This window comes from Platichthys flesus, chromosome 1, assembly GCF_949316205.1.
Source record: "Platichthys flesus chromosome 1, fPlaFle2.1, whole genome shotgun sequence".
Lineage (NCBI taxonomy): Eukaryota > Metazoa > Chordata > Actinopteri > Pleuronectiformes > Pleuronectidae > Platichthys > Platichthys flesus.
In genome coordinates, this window is record NC_084945.1 from 4,573,021 (window position 1) to 4,588,987 (window position 15,967).

Here is a 15,967-nt window from a genome sequence, read left to right on the forward strand (position 1 = left end):
AGCCGATAAGATTAACGTCTCTCTGGATGTGTGATCCACAGAGAGACGTTTGTGTTATTAAATAAAAATCCCAAAAAGGGAATTTGGCTGTTTATAAATGCATCATCACGTTTCATTACTTTTTACAAGAGGTTGTTATTAATATCTCTTCCATCAGTCAGACAAAATGCTTCTCACACCTACTGACGTTTTAACCACTTTGAGTAAGGAAGTAATGCCACTGCCAGATGCATTTTCTTCATATGTACAGATATAAACATACATTTATTGTATATGTTGTAAAGAAAAGGAAACGTGTAGAATGAAGCAATTCTGAATTATTGCTAGATTTTATTTCACAAAGGCATTAGTGAAAGTAGGAAGTTACATAGCAGGTTCCTTGCCCCGCCATGTTGTACAAGAGAAACACATTTTTAACTCGAGGTTGTCACTCAAAGTCAAAGCAAACATGTGACCAGAATAACAATAAGAAAATATGTAAAGTTCTTTATAGGTAATATATAATCATACGCGTTCTAGCTTTGATCTGTGTCTGCTGCAGGTAAACGCTACAGGACGTGACTCTCCCAGGTTTCTGTCTGGACACCTGGAGGTCAGAAGATTTAAGGAGTATATTAGGATGATACAGATGTTGCTACTGAACACAGCTAATACCAAATACAGACTGAATTCATGAATATCAGAAAAACCTCAGACTATGAATAAGAAAACAGCAGCCGGCTCTCCCTCCACCTCCGTCACTTTGTAGAAAAACAAACTCGGGTCTTTCGGATTGACGGTTCAATTCTCAGGCTCCGGCTGTGACAGTGGAAAAATCTGAAAGCGCAGTTTAAATATAACTATTTTTATTTCCCTTCCCTTGTGCCGTAACAGCAGGTGACGGTTGATATGGATAATGTCATTGTTCGCGATGGCGTCTGAATTTCTGCTGCACAGGCCTCAGTGTGCCACCTGTGTAAACAGCTATTTATTCTGCAGACAGCGTGTTCCTTTATTTTTCCTTTTTTCCACAAATGGTTTTTGCATCAGCAGGAGTTGTATTCTAGTTTCTTCTTTTTAAGTGATTTTATCTCAGCCACGCAAACCAAATTAAAAGTTAAAACCCAAAATGTACAGTAAAGATTCATTTTTTTAACAACCTGCATCGACTGCAAATCATATTCTTCATTTTATTCCCTTTGGCAACACACGTAATTGGCTGTTCATATTGACTTCGGCAGCGCACTTCAGATAAATTGCCTTCAGTGATTCCCTCTATTTCAGTTGGATAAATCTACTCAGCATGACACACACTCTGACATAAGATTAACATAAAATAAAAACTCAGACCGTCTCATTTACAAAACTCCACGTGATCAGTTTTTCTACCAGGGTGTCAGAAAGAAAACCGTTTGTTTCTAGTTTCTCTGATTTCCTGGAAAGTTGGACATCTGGAAGTTGTCCCCTGTGAGTCCTGGGTTGTCGTAGACCCTGCCTCCAAAGTTCAGGTCCAAAGGTTCGCTGTTGTCCAATCTGAGGACTGGAGATCAGGCAAGTCTTTACAATCACAACTTGAATGTTATCAGTTGTTTGTTATTTGTTGTAATCTTCTTACTATCAGTGATAAGTGGTGAGACATAAACGATGCCAAATCCTGACATGACACGATTTTGAATAGCAATGGAAGTAATTGGCAACAGTATATAATAATAATAATAATAATAATAATATTAATAATATTGTCCAAAGACTGTATATAAAGATGGACACCTCCTCCTCTTATACAAAAATGTAGCTTTTGATGAGCCAGAGTCTGTGTGGTGGTGATAGTTGAATGTAGATGTAATATCGAAGTCCAACCAATCAGCATGCTTGAACAGTTACGAGTCGGTCTCAGCTGTCAATCAGGACATTTCTATAACAACAAATAATATCAAATGTCAACACTTGAACTTACATTAGTGGGATAAGATTAACCTAATATTACAGAAACCAACTTTGAGAACGTTTTCTTCCTTGAGCCATCAGTTAACATGGTGGAGGTTGGGGTTAATAGCTGCAGCCGGCCACTAGGGGGTGATCAAGACAATCCGGCCACTCATTTTCAGGGACTTGAAATCAATCTTAACATAAAGTCTGTGTACAAGACTAATTGAAAGGTATCCTGTTGTTCCTCCTCAGTGTTTGATTGAATCTGACTTATCTTAAATATATAAAGTAAATATAAAACTGACTCTCAAACTCCTAACTCTCAGTCTTATTCCTGTATCCTGCAGCAGAGAGAAGAAAAAAATAAAAGCATGGAGTTTAAATTTCAGTTGGACCGTAAGAGAAGGTTAAGTGTGGGGGGAACCGAGGGCTAGAAGGAAAAAGGTTAACATTTTTGGAAACACACTTCGAATAAGATGAGAAGATCAATACCACTTTCATATGGAGCTGCAGCCCGTGGCCTCCACCGAGCTCAGAGACTGAGTGTGAACGTGTCTCACTTGATTTCCAGGAGCTAAAGTATCAGACTGGTTCTGAACTGCCGGGAAACAGTGTCTGAATCAATGAGTGGCTCGTATAGAGACTGTGTATAAAGATGAATGACATGATAACCCCTCTACAGTAAAGCCAAAACATCTTGATCATCCCCTGTTGGCTGGCTGCGGTATTGCGGATAAACCCCTAGCTCCTCCATGTGTGTGAATGGGACATGAACCAAAATTAAATGTCGCAAATTAGACCAATGTCTGATAAAGATGTTTTTAGTTATTTAGGTTTAGTTGTTATAACACAGATGTAAGTTCAAGTGTTTATTTTATCCTGTAGGTTAAGTTTAAATTAGTCGCTATGATTGACAGCTAAGACTAACTCGATCACCACTACACAACAAAAATCACGTCAATTCAGCCATTGTTATTATACTGCAATCTGCAGCCCACTTACTAGAATGTTCATTTTTAGGTTTGGTCAGATCAAGTTTACAACCCTAATTAAATGCTAAACCAGCATCAGAGATAAGAGACATTATACTGGGACTCATTAGGGAAATCTGCAGGCAACAAAGTTCCACATTGATTTAGCAGGGTGTGTGTGTGTGTGTGTGTGTGTGGTGGAGCTTGCTAACCTGGGTCTGAGGGATACACCTCCACCAGTTTCCTGTGAGAGAACCCCATCTGGTGTTTCTTTTTCAGGATGACGTAGGCCACCAGTCCCACGATGGCCACGGCCACTGCGGTTCCCAGTATGGCTGCCCACGCTCCGTGCCGGCGGCTCTTGTGTGGATCTGATGCCAAAACTGTGTGGGAGGAGCGGGGGGTCGAGGGTGCAGGGAGACGGTTAACAAATGATTTATCAACACTGAAAATGATTCATATCAGCTGCTAATTGTCAGATAATTATGGCTGAAATGTGTTTTTTGAGCACTTTGCATTCACACCCACTCCAGCCAGTCAGCTGTGTAGATTTGTTTCATTAACACGGCCATAATTAATGCAATCAACATGCCAAAGTCATGATGATTTGATGAGTACATTTGAATATTTATAAGGCAGCAGCCTGTGCTTATTACTGTACTTCCCATTATTGCTGGTTCAGGTTTATTTATTTAGCTCTACATCATAACGTGTATTATCTCAAGGCTCTTAGCAGAGCCCAGTCAAGATCTGATGATACGCATAGAGACATTTCCACCTTAAGCAACAGTGAAGAGACAGAAGCTCCCTTAATACAACAAGAAACCTCGGTCAGAATCAGTTAAAAATTAAAATAAATCCCATAAATGTAACTTCGGCCATCAGGGGGCTCTCAATCAAAACAATAACAAAAATTGGATGAGGTTGTGAAGCAGTGTGGGATCATGGGAGTTTTTGTCTTCACCAACACTGCTGTTGAAATTTTACCTCATGTTCACGGATGACGTCTTTTATTGAAGTTTTATTCACTTTAGCAGCAAGTAGCGAAAAATAATCATATATAATAATCCACCAGTGAACAATGCAAACAGTGGAAGTTAAAGAAGGTGACTAATATGTAACATCCCGCTACTTTGAATAAAATTGGGGATTTCTCTGGGATGGAACATTATTGTGAAACATCTTGTCCAAACTAGCCTGACTGGTCCCGACAGCTTTTGGTTGTGTATCCCAAATCCCCTTTTTGTTGTTGTTGTTGTTTTGATAATGCTGACGATACGGACAGTAATGTTCGCCTGTTAGTGTGAAGGAGCTCGAACAACAATCGGTGGCATTATTGTGAAATTCTCCTGACGGTCCAGCCTCTTTACATTAATGACCCCCTGACCTTTCTTTTTTCTCGCCACTCTAAAGTTGACATTTGTGGTTTTGGCTGATGGACAGAATTCCATAAATGTCAGTGCAGACATTTAGGTCAAAGTACACAGTGACTGTTTACTGTATTTGATTTATTACTGAATAACTGAAGAACTGATGACATTTACATCTCTGCCACTGTGAGCATGTTAATATGCACCGCGCTGCCTCACAGAGCCGATATAGAGTCGACAATAAAACACCCCGATGCCAGTGTGACAATATGCATGTTACACTGGTACAGTGAGGTCAGGCAGCTGTGATGCATTTCCAGATAAATAGATAGATAGATAGATAGATAGATAGATAGATAGATAGATAGATAGATAGATAGATAGATAGACAGATAGATAGATAAATAGATAGATAAATAGATAGATAAATAGATAGATAGATAGATAGATAGATAGATAGACAGATAGATAGATAAATAGATAGATAAATAGATAGATAAATAGATAGATAGATAGATAGATAGATAGATAGATAGATAGATAGATAGATAGATAGATAGATAGATAGATAGATAGATAGATAGATAGATAGATAGATAGATAGACAGATAGATAGATAAATAGATAGATAAGTAGATAGATAAATAGATAGATTAGTATGTTTCCTCAAAAACAACATTTCTATAGGTTGCGGTAATCAAAAAATACTTTTTGGTACTTTTTTACAAGCAGCAAAGCCATTGAGATCATATTCATTTCCTGAATGTGACCCGTTCTCAGTAGTAATAGTTTTATATCAGCTTATTTACATGTTAAATAAGCTGCACAATCATTTTAATTGTTAATTAGTTCTGATGCCTCCGTAAATAACATCTAGATTTATGTAAATAATATATTTACTACCTGTTTCAGAACTTTTCTATATCCGGATCAGGACTCTCAGATCAATTTAAAGTATTTTTCATATCTCCTCTACCTCTCTTTTTTTCTTTGACACCACAAGCGTGACTGGTCTCTCGCCCCTGCACAGAAGCAACATTGTCTCTGTCCTCAGTCCCTGAGTTCAGGTCGTTTGTTTTTTTACCCCTCAAACAGGGTTTCATTGTCTTGCTAAGAAGCTGCCTGTAATCCATCCCTCAGTCACCGCAGGCACCTCGATGGCACCTGAAACCCAAATCCGACCTTTTCCTTTGAAAGAATGGCCGTTTGTCCTCTGACAGTGGGAAAATACATAGAGGGAAATGTGGGTCAGGGAAAGGGAGGAAATAAAAAACATTATGCAAAGAAGGCAACAGAGATATATCTGCTCCTGAGCTACGAGCGCATGTGTTGCCTCAAAGTCTCTGAAGGGGTTTTTGTTCTAGTTTTGTTGCCTAATAACTCTCGTTGTGTTGCCTGTCAAGCCTCAAACTCGGTTATAAGCACTGGGACTTTCACATGAACGTTATGTTTCTCCTGGTATCAGTCTGTAAAGAAATGTCACGCTGATAGGGCGGCACACAAAGACACAGAAATATACACCAGATACTGGGACACCTTAAACTGCAGTGGTACCTCTGTCTGCGCCGCTGCCCGAGGCTCCGTCTTTGTCCGTTATGTTGGCCTCCTCAGGTGTGATCGGAGCGAGAGGGGTCATGGGCATGGGGTCTGCTCCTGTGGTCTCAGAGGGGAACGCTGTCGTGGACGAAGACGTGAGGGACGTCTCATTGGACCCCGGTGTCGCTGTGGTGGTTGCGGTTGTTGTGCCGTTCGATCCCGTGCTGTTGTCTAACCCCTTATTCTTCTCTGGCGCCAAGGTTGTCGTGTGTAAATGAGTGCGGTTATGAGAGGTGTGGTTGTGATGACTGGAATGACCGGTGGAGGTTTGATTGGTCATCGTTGAGTTGTGAGGGTCCTCCTCAGCTCCTGTCATGTTTGTCTGGCTTGAGTTTGAGGGAATTGTTGTGGTAGTGGTTGGAGCAGCTGTGGTGTTTGACACTTGAGGCTTCTCATCTGTATAATTTGAAAACTGGGGAGGCAGCGGCGGATTACCAGATGTTTTATTTTCACTCGATTCACCACTCGACCTGTTTTCATCTCCAAACATCATGAAGCCCGATGGAATTTCATCAGCTTCAACATTGTTTGAATCCAAAGCTTCTGTAAATGGTACCGATTCATATCCCGGCTCATCTGTAGCGACCGGAGCCTTTTTAATTCCGCCTTTATCTTTCATTTTGTGGACTCCACGGAGCCAGCCTTTATCGATGGTACGACCCGGAGAGTCGGTTGACTCTGGGAGCGACGCCAGGAGACAGGTCTGGACGATCAGGAGGAGGCACACCGTGATTTTTAAATAATGTTCCATTTTCACTTTGGTGTCACTCTGAAACACACGAGAGAATAAAAACATAATTTTAATAATCAAAACAAACCGCTTGTTGTCTTCAAAGTTACTCATCACATTATGACTTTGTGTAAAAAATAACTTTTGTTGCTCATCCACTTTGACTTGAATCTTACCTTGAGATCATTACATGATTAAATTAAATTTGATAGTATATTGATAATTCACAGGAAATTGTCGATACACAATAACAACATTTTCATTTTTGTTTTTCACTTGTGGAGAGTTTGTTTTGAAGGTCATTTTCTCAAGAAACTGTTTTGTGTTGAGTTTCTCTGCTAAGTCTAGATCCTTGAAAAAAAGCTGTTTTTGTTAAAAAAATAACACAAATAATCTCGAAGTCCACTTACTCGCTTGTTGGGAAGCTATTGACCGTATCAGATGACCTTCATCAGCAGATAAAGACTGTGTTCATATGAAAATGGAGATGCTTCAACATATTGTTCTGAGTACTTTTACAGAAAAGTTGTTCAAAAGCTGCAGAACAAGTATGTTAGTGGACTGTTGTTTCCAGAGCCAAAGAAAAAGTGCCTATAGTACATCTTCCACATAGCAAAAGTATAAGAAAGTTATTACACACATTCCCTGTAGCTTCCCTCGACAATATTCTGTATTCATGATATGGCAACTGGACTGCAGTTATATAGTGCTTTAATAGTGGACCATTGAAAGACGATCACACACACACACACACACAAACACACACACACAATCCGGGCATAGAGGAATGTCATTTTCCATGAAAGTCATATACTCTTGTTCAGTAATTATGCAAACATACATTCACTGTGATTGGGTAATTTCTCCAAACCAGTGTCTTGTAACTAATCCACATTGAACTTAGAGGGGCACTGAGTATAGTCTGCACCTTCAACAGTGGCCCAAATGACCAACCAATGGACAGGGCGGAAAACAGAACCTCCTTGGTGGAGATGATTCCTTGTGATTGAAGATTAAACATATAGAAATTGTAAAAAGACTAAAAAGAAGTGAGGTTTTTGGTTGTTTAATTTCCTTTCACTCAGCGACTGACACCTCTGTTCACCTCCTGCCCCTAAGCTCCTTCAGGAAGGAGCCACAGGACTTGAATCTGTGTTCAGTGCAGCCTCCAAACTCCAAACTGCCCCCCCGACCACATGCAAAGAGTCAGTGTGAATCAAGACATCTTTGCTTGGTCCCGTTTTGATCCCTGCCTAAAGAGCACAGGTCGTCTGCGCTGACACGAGTCGGGAAGTAAATCACTGAGCGACTGATCCCGACACACACTCACACACACACACCTCCGGGGTCTTTACCGGGAGTCGCCCACTTGACGGTGGCGGTGAACATGGGCCGAAACACCGTGAACATGACAGATCTGGCTGCTACATCAGGTTGTTGTGGAGTTTCAATGCAGTCGAGCCTGTATTGTTCCACAGCAGCAGGTCCCAGCACAATCTCCTGTGAGATCTGTGACATTTTGACAGTGGGAACACACACCGACGCCCTCTGAGTTGTGTGTTGTCCCCTTGGCGTCACACTAACACACAAATGACTCCAGCTATTCCCTGCAGGCCACCTAGTTGACCGGCTGCTTGGTGGTGACCTGCTTCTTGTTCAGAGTTCAGCAGCGAAACGGAGCTTCAAGAGATACAAAGCTGGTTTTACCTGTCGCGAAAGATTAGCAAGTTTTGCATAGTCGACTAGTTCACGGCTAACTGGAAATGAACAGAACATTCCATACACCCCAATGGAGTTTTAAACTCTCTTAATGTGATCAAAAATATTTATCTTTTAAATAATCAGGGGGGAATCATCTAACTCATTTAAGTTCCGATGGAAACTTGTCGTCAATCACCAAAGTGAAATGTGAATGTCCTCCAGTGGTGAGTTTCTGGAAAGGGTTTGTTTATCGTCTCACACGACTTTCTGCTCTGTGGGAAGTGACTGGAGAGCCTGTGGGTTGTTAATGGTGCGACCTGCTGGTATAAATCAAACAGTTAACGTTTGCTGATGATACGACACTAAGAACACGTCATTAAAGAAAATGGCTCAATCCACCGAGACGGGGCGAGAGAGGGTGGACGATTGATAAACGTCCAACGCTGCTGCTGCAGTGGAAACAAGAAAGTGACAAAAAGTCTGATTGTGTCCGGAGACTTTTCAGCTGCAACGCTGGATGAACAAGGGAAGACCCCTTAAGTCACAGGAGGGTAAGTAGACTGGTCCAAGGCTCCTTCAAATGCAGTCGATGAAGAAATGCAACACAGGCCCTTTGGTCCACGTGCCCCCTGACGGCCTCAGGCCCCTGAGCAGGGACACAGCTCTGGTGCTTCCTTCAACAGGTGAAATCAGTCCGGCTTGTGGATACATCTAACAATGGATCATGTTTTGTTCACAGTTTAGGAATATCCTTGAATTTAGTACTTTATCTAATTCGCAGCAAACTAACTGGCATTGTCTCCAGCAGCTAAAACCTGTGGGTATTGTCCGATAAAGCCATCGACCAATATTTCTCCAGTTTGGGTTTCGCTTAATAGGTTTAACTTAATTTCACCGAACCTTGAATGATCTTGTTAAAGAAAGTTGCAGCCGAAAACACTGACACACAGACGCTTCACTGGAATTTCAAATTTGCAGAACAGTGAGGGTTTCATCGTGAGAAACACAAACAACTTCATGAACCCAGTTCTCACTGTTTTAACTCTAAACGGCTCCTCTGCCAGCGCTGTGACTTTGCCCCTAGGTCTATCAGAGGTTATGAGATGAAGAACTCTTGGCTAATTTGTCAGCTACTTTTCAGTCACGCAGAGGATTAAGCTTGAAAGGAGATTTGCTTGGGGCCTGTCATCGGAGGCCTGGGGGCTGAGACGCCTCTGCTGCATCTCACATCAGTTTGGGGCAAAAGTAGGTGATAGATGATAATAATGATATTATTAATTTCAACTGGAGGAGCATCCTGAAGTGTGGACTCCAGCACACTGAACTCTGTGTGGGATAAAAGTATAATTACGCTGCCGGCGTCTGAGAATGATGGTTGGACCAGTGCTTTCATCACCTCCTCCCTCCCTGACTCTCTGGACCCTCTGCAGTTTGCCTACAGGTCAAATAGGTCGACTGCAGATGCCATCTCCCTCACCCTCCACACTGCCCTCTCCCACCTGGACCAGAGCGACACATATGTGAGAATGCTGTTCATCGACTACAGTTCAGCATTCAACACCAACGTGAATGAACCAAGAATCCCTGTTCACGCATGACTGCGTGGCCACCCACAGCTCCAACACCATCATTAAGAATGCTGATGACACCACTGTCATAGGTCCGATCACCAGCGACGATGAGAAGGCCTACAGAGAGGAGGTCAGAGCCTTGACATCTTGGTGCCAGGACAACAACCTCCATCTTAACGTCAGCAAAACAAAGGAGCTGATCATGGGCTACAGGAAGAGTAGAGGAGAAGAACACGCCCCCCTCTCCATCAACAGGGCCACGGTGGAGCGAGTCAGCAGCTTCAAGTTCCTCGGGGTCCACATAACTGATGACCTGACCTGGACCCATCACACAGGCTCCATCAGGAAGAAGGCCAGACAGCGGCTCTTCTTCCTCCGCAGGCTGCGGAAGCTCCACATGGACTCCAGGATTCTCTGCAACTTCTACAGATGCACCATAGAGAGCATCCTGACTGGCTGCATCACCGCCTGGTATGGCAGCTGCACCACCCTGAACCGTAAGGCTTTACAGAGGGTGGTGAAGTCTGCCCAGCACATCACCAGGACAGCGCTACCATCCATAGAGGACCTCTACACCCAGCGGTGCAGGAAGAAGAGCAGCCGGATTATTAAAGACCCCTTTCACCCCAGCCATAAAATGTTTTGCCTGCTGCTATCTGGCCCCCAGCCATAAGACTTTTAAACTCCTCTCCGTGACCTATCTGCACATTTGCACTTTTCTCCTCAGTTGTTTATATATATATTTAGATATATATACATTATTTTCTTATTTTGAATTTTGATATTCCATTTTATTCTATTTTACACTATTTCTATCTTATTTTATTGTATAGGTTGTAATTACTTGAGCATTGTTAGAAGAGATCCTGAGACTCAAGCATTTCACTGCCAGCGACTGCTTAATGTTATTGTTGTGCATTTGACAATAAAAATCTTGAATCTTGAATCTTGAATCTGGAGTAAATGAGACTAATCGGTGTGGAACCAGTTTAACAGGCAGCTCAGTGGCCTCACTGGTTTGTTTTGATTTGTTCAAGTGTGACGTCGCTCGATTGGGATTTTAAAGATATAAAACAAAAGCCAGACGATGCTCTTGTGTCTAATGACGCAGATGAAAGATTGATATTCTGTTACCATCTGTTTGTGTGACGTTCAGGGTGCGGGCCACAAAATATTAAAACCAGTGTTTCCTGTTTTGTTTAGAAGTCATCGTGTCACTTCCTCTCCACGTTACAAATATCCCCACACATTTGGTCTCTGGCGTCACCGCCCACGAGTCTGGCGGCCTCGGCAGGTGGAAGGAAACCGGCTGATGTGTTGCTCTCACCCTCTCACACTCAGAGTATCAACTCGCTGAAGAGTTCCCATTTTGCCGGTCTGTCAGAGTCTGAAGCAGTTATCACCTCAGCAGGTTCACAGAGAAACAGTCACACACAGGGACACTTAAAGATACACAACCTGTTAAATGTTATTGTAAAGCTTGCATGTTCACCTGTGTGTGACATTTGACATGTACAGTATGTTAAACGTTAATTGCATCTTGCTGCTGGGATGTAGATTTACAGCATTTACAGCATTTTACAACCTGAAAATCCACTTTAAAGCACCAGCTTCTATCAGTTTCATCTCTACTGCTGAGAGGAATAATATACTTTTCATTCCACTGTATGTAATGTAAAGTATGATACGTTATAATAATCCTGTCACAGATGAAGCACCTGAAGTAAGCTTCCTCTTCAGATTAACAGTTTATATTTTAAAAAAAAAAATAGACGTGTACACATATATGAGGGGGCTCCATAGAGAAACACCTGATTCCAAAGAGGTCAGATACTTTAACAACCTGGTTCATTATTCATTGTGTTAGTGACAAACACTGGTGTGGCTGCACTGTGTGTTCAGTGCTCAGGTTGTGTAATTCCTTCAGTGTGTGTGCCACTTGTTGTTTTGATGATCTGAAGCCATGACCTCTTTTTACTTTCACATGGAAAGTGGATACGACTCTCAGGCTCTAATTTTACATTTTGCAAAGTACAAACAGAAAGAATAACTATTATGTACGTATGATTATGGGCTACTTAATCATTCAAACTTGACATACTGCCGTTAAAGAAGTGGAGAGTTTTGCTTTTGTTTTGATTAAAAACACAACTCCAAAAATACGACTAAAACATGTTTAGACAAAAAATTAAATCCCACATTCTTATTTATAAAGCCGCACATTCTCCTGAAAAATAAAAAAAGGCATAAATCCTCCCTGAGTCAATCCTTACCTTATTCTCAGGCTGTATCGGATGAGAACAGGTGCACGGGCGACAAAATCTCTTCACTGAGCTGCCAACGTGTGAGAGTGAATCAGCAGTCGGCCTGCAGGGAGGGAGGGAGGGAGGGAGGGAGGGAGGTGGCATTCAGGGAACAACCTGCTCAACCTGCTTCCTCACCTGCCAGCAGCAGACACACACACCCTGATCCACAGAGGAGCGGCGGTGGCAGTGAACTACTCGGCAGGAAGAGGGGAAGAGCGCCGGGGGGGGGGGGGGGTCTTCGGCCAATTTATTACCTCCTCATTATTCCGTTGTTGCATCTAAATACATTGATTGTTATTTGCATTCGGTTGCCAGGTTGTCGGGTTGCCAGGTTAGATTTGTGAATTGCCCCCTAGTGGGAGGCTCTCTCTCTCTCTCTCTCTCTCTCTCTCTCTCTCTCTCTCACCCAGGCTCTGGAAACAGCCACTGTCGCCATGGCAACAGAAAGGAGGCTGGCGTGCTCGGGTTTCATCCCCCCCCCCCCCCCCCCTTTTGTCTCCGCTCCATATCAGGCTACCAGGTGACGTGTGTGGCTTTGTGGGTCCACAGGTAGGCCTACTGTGCAACAACACAACACTGAGCCGGCCTTGAGTTTTTTGTCTTCTCATTCCCTCGGTTGAACTGAGTCGTCCGGCATCCGCTGGGTTCATGTGAGCGGGTGAAGAGCCACTCGGAGCCGGTGGGCCGCGGCAGGTGAAGAGCAGGGAGCCTCACCTGGTGTTCTGCTCTGTTGATGAATCCAAGAAGTTTCAGTCCCGCCTTGAAAATGTCAATGATTTTCCACCGAAAGAACCGTGAACACACCCATGAGCAATGTTTTCCTGTTCAACACAGAGATCTAATTATAAACACAAAGCATCCACATCCAGTGTTTATCTGCCTCAGTGAAAATATGTCGTCAACCGAACACAAAGTGACACAACTGATTCCTCTGAGAGTTCTTTAGAATCATTGTACGACACAGGACCCCACCCACCTCGATCCAAACACACTAACACTTTGAAAAGTAGCTTCAGGAAGAGGAACTTGGGATTTTAAATACATTTAAAACAAAAGTTTCACAACATGTAGATTGCATATGCTTATTGTTTTTATTAAAGCTGAGTACAGGAGGAAACATAACAAAGCTTTGAGGTGTTTGTGTTTAAAGTGACCAACACAGCCATGAACATGGTAATAAAGTAAGAATAAGAGAAAAAAGGACAAAATACACAATAAAACACAATTCACACATAGGCAACAAATTAAAAAGATGTTTATTTGTTTATTTCTTGGGATCAGCTCATTGCATTGCAGCAAGTCTTGTATTCCAAGTGCAAAAATACATTAGCCATTGACATCATCACAGATTTTTTTCCTCCAGAGGTGTCACTCATCCAGATACAGATGTGTTCCACGTCAGCCAATGATACGGCCCCTCTGGTCTCCTTGTCCCCCGAACAAAATGGATGCAAGTCTAAAGTGTCCCACGTGGTGAAAGGTGCAAATGGCCGAAATATCAAAAACAAACCAGGACCCAGTGTGTTTCCAGGATTTACTCACTCCCCATGAGCCCGGGCCTCGTCTTCCATCAGCTGAGTCTGACTCCTGACTACAGGCCGTCATGCTCCTGCAGTAAAGGTCCCTGAACTCTGGCATGACTCATCGGCTGAGATTAGATAAAGATGGATGCTCTGGCCTGCAGACTGAGCCGTCGAACACGACGTTTCACCTCTTTCTTAGAGCGTCAATAAATCATTTGATGTGTATTTTGACTTATTGCTTTGGTTCATATTTCATTTGCTAACTTGGAGGAGGTAGGGGGGGGCCTGCGACTCAAGGACAATTTGGACCATTTGGCTTAATGGGAGGGGGGGTGGGCTTTTATTTATTTGTTGTTTATTGAGTAAGAGTCTGTTTTAGTTTGACTCCCCACTTGCCTCGGGGACAGGAGGACGGGAGGAGCGATGGAGACGACTCATGTCTCAAGCTTTACATTAATGTTTATCTTCAGACCTGTTTTATAAGCCAGACGCACACGTGCACTAAGCTGTTTGTTTCTTTATCGTAAACCACATGACACCGATTTGAAATAGCGCTGCAGTGAAGCAGTGGCTTATTGTCCAGAGCACACAGAGTTCCTGGCAGGCAGCTTGTCGTCGGCACCTCACGTTGCCCCGCCGGCGTTCGGGGCTAATGGGATCACGGAGCCTCATCAGGGACGTGAATAATAGAAAACGTCTAAATCTCAAACAGAGGAGATAAACAGGCGGAAAACTTCAGTGCAGAACCGCAGAGTACAAAAGACGTGAAGGAGTAAAACGGCAGGATGCATTTGTGAGGAGCTTCCCAACGGAGATGAGGCAGTATGAAGTAGAATGATCAGGAGGGAAATATGATTGAATGATAGAAATAAACATGAAAGAAATTGCAATCTCCCCCTTTGTAATCTTCAAGAGTTTCTATAGCTGAATGAGTGAGTTAAACGTTAAATCGAAAATTGAAAATGTGTCAGTGATGGGAAATACGTTAAATCACAGAAACCAGTATGTTCCTGCTGTTTCTTGGATTTCCCACAACATATTTAAAGAATGAAATCATCTCCTGCAGTCAGATCTTCTCTGGACTCCTGTGTTTCCTCAGATAAAGTCAGAGAAGCATCATCTTCTCTATCTGGAGAATCCAACCAGCTCTTATCTCGACTGACACGTTCCATAGAGGAGCAGGAATTCTGTTCGGAGCCTCGTTCATTAAAAAAGAAACTTGTCGAGCTCAGCAGTCGTAGTTTGAATAATGAGAGCGGAGGAAGGAGATTTCCCCCTTCAGATTCAAATAACTTTTGGTTCATTCATTTATTCATTCATTCACGTGTGCTGCTCGTTCATGCTTCACACGTATGAAGGGAACTCGCTCGTTCATCTGTGCAGACATTTTCATGGATTCTATTTCACGCCGCAGAGGAAAATGGTGTCACACATGCACATATGTGGTTAAAAGCTGAGTCAGACAGACTGGGTGTTATAGAACCATTATATTCAGTGTATTAACAATTCCGTTCCCATAAAATCATAAATATAAAAACCTATTGAAAAAGTTAACTTTGCAGTATATTCATCACTTTTCTTCAAACAATTTACTTTAGTAAAAGTAAAAGTACAAATGAATGACACAAAAATGTACTAAAGTAAAACATTTTTACTTTTGTAGAAGTACTTTATTTTAAATATTCCAGTTTGTCTGTAGGATCTAATTGAACCTGTCCCCTTCTTGTTATTTATCATTATCTATATTTTTTATATATAATACAAAACACAACGCAGTGTTTGCTGGAATATGTAGTGACGTAAAAGTACAAAAATGATGGTGGCCCTGTAAATAAGTAAACACAACGGTTAAACAGAGAACACAACAGTAGATCAAAATGTGTTTTTTGATTTGTTGTCTTTTCTGGTTTGCAGTTGTGTTTTGCAATAGATCTACTTGAGTAAAATACAGATAAATGAACAATATACTTATGTAAAGTAAAAAAAAGAAAGGTACTTTATAACGTCACTCCTCTGCTTCTACACACTGTGACTTAACTAGTACTGTAAGTCAGGATCTTTAAAATCACCAAAATATAACAGTAACATGCTGGGTGTGAGGATTCAGAGACACAATTTAGTCCGATTCATGATTTATTAACATTAAGTTATTTCTCATATAACGAAGTTATTACATACATTCTAATACGAGGACTTGTATTCTCCAGAGATCTGAGGTCGACTGGGCTTTGATGTGAGAGACTCCTGTGAGAGGGAACACCTAACTACCAGATAATGACTCTGCACTTATC

General features: G+C 42.1%; 1 protein-coding gene across 2 annotated transcripts; it reads right to left on the bottom strand.

Moving 5' to 3' along the window:
- Positions 1 to 312: 312 nt before the first annotated feature.
- muc15 (mucin 15, cell surface associated) lies at positions 313 to 12,177 on the bottom strand. 2 transcript variants are annotated; one of them, XM_062394640.1, is made up of 4 exons: positions 12,121 to 12,177; positions 5,804 to 6,614; positions 3,092 to 3,262; positions 313 to 1,519 (listed from the first exon to the last, which is right to left on the bottom strand). In XM_062394640.1, the coding sequence occupies exons 2-4, from the start codon at positions 6,594 to 6,596 to the stop codon at positions 1,398 to 1,400; spliced, it is 1,086 nt and encodes a 361-aa protein (XP_062250624.1). In that variant the 5' UTR covers positions 6,597 to 6,614; positions 12,121 to 12,177; the 3' UTR covers positions 313 to 1,397. The 2 variants fall into 2 exon arrangements, with proteins under 2 accessions (XP_062250624.1, XP_062250632.1); XM_062394648.1 differs by lacking the exon at positions 313 to 1,519 and adding an exon at positions 1,526 to 1,894.
- Positions 12,178 to 15,967: the final 3,790 nt, after the last annotated feature.

Coding starts and splice junctions, on each gene's coding strand:
- muc15 (XM_062394640.1), bottom strand. CDS start 6,596: ATGGAACATTATTTAAAAATCACGGTGTGCCTCCTCCTGATCGTCCAG. Junction 3,263..5,803: donor GGGCAGCGGCGCAGACAGAG/GTACCACTGCAG, acceptor CCTCCCACACAG/TTTTGGCATCAGATCCACAC. Junction 1,520..3,091: donor GGTGTATCCCTCAGACCCAG/GTTAGCAAGCTC, acceptor CCTGATCTCCAG/TCCTCAGATTGGACAACAGC.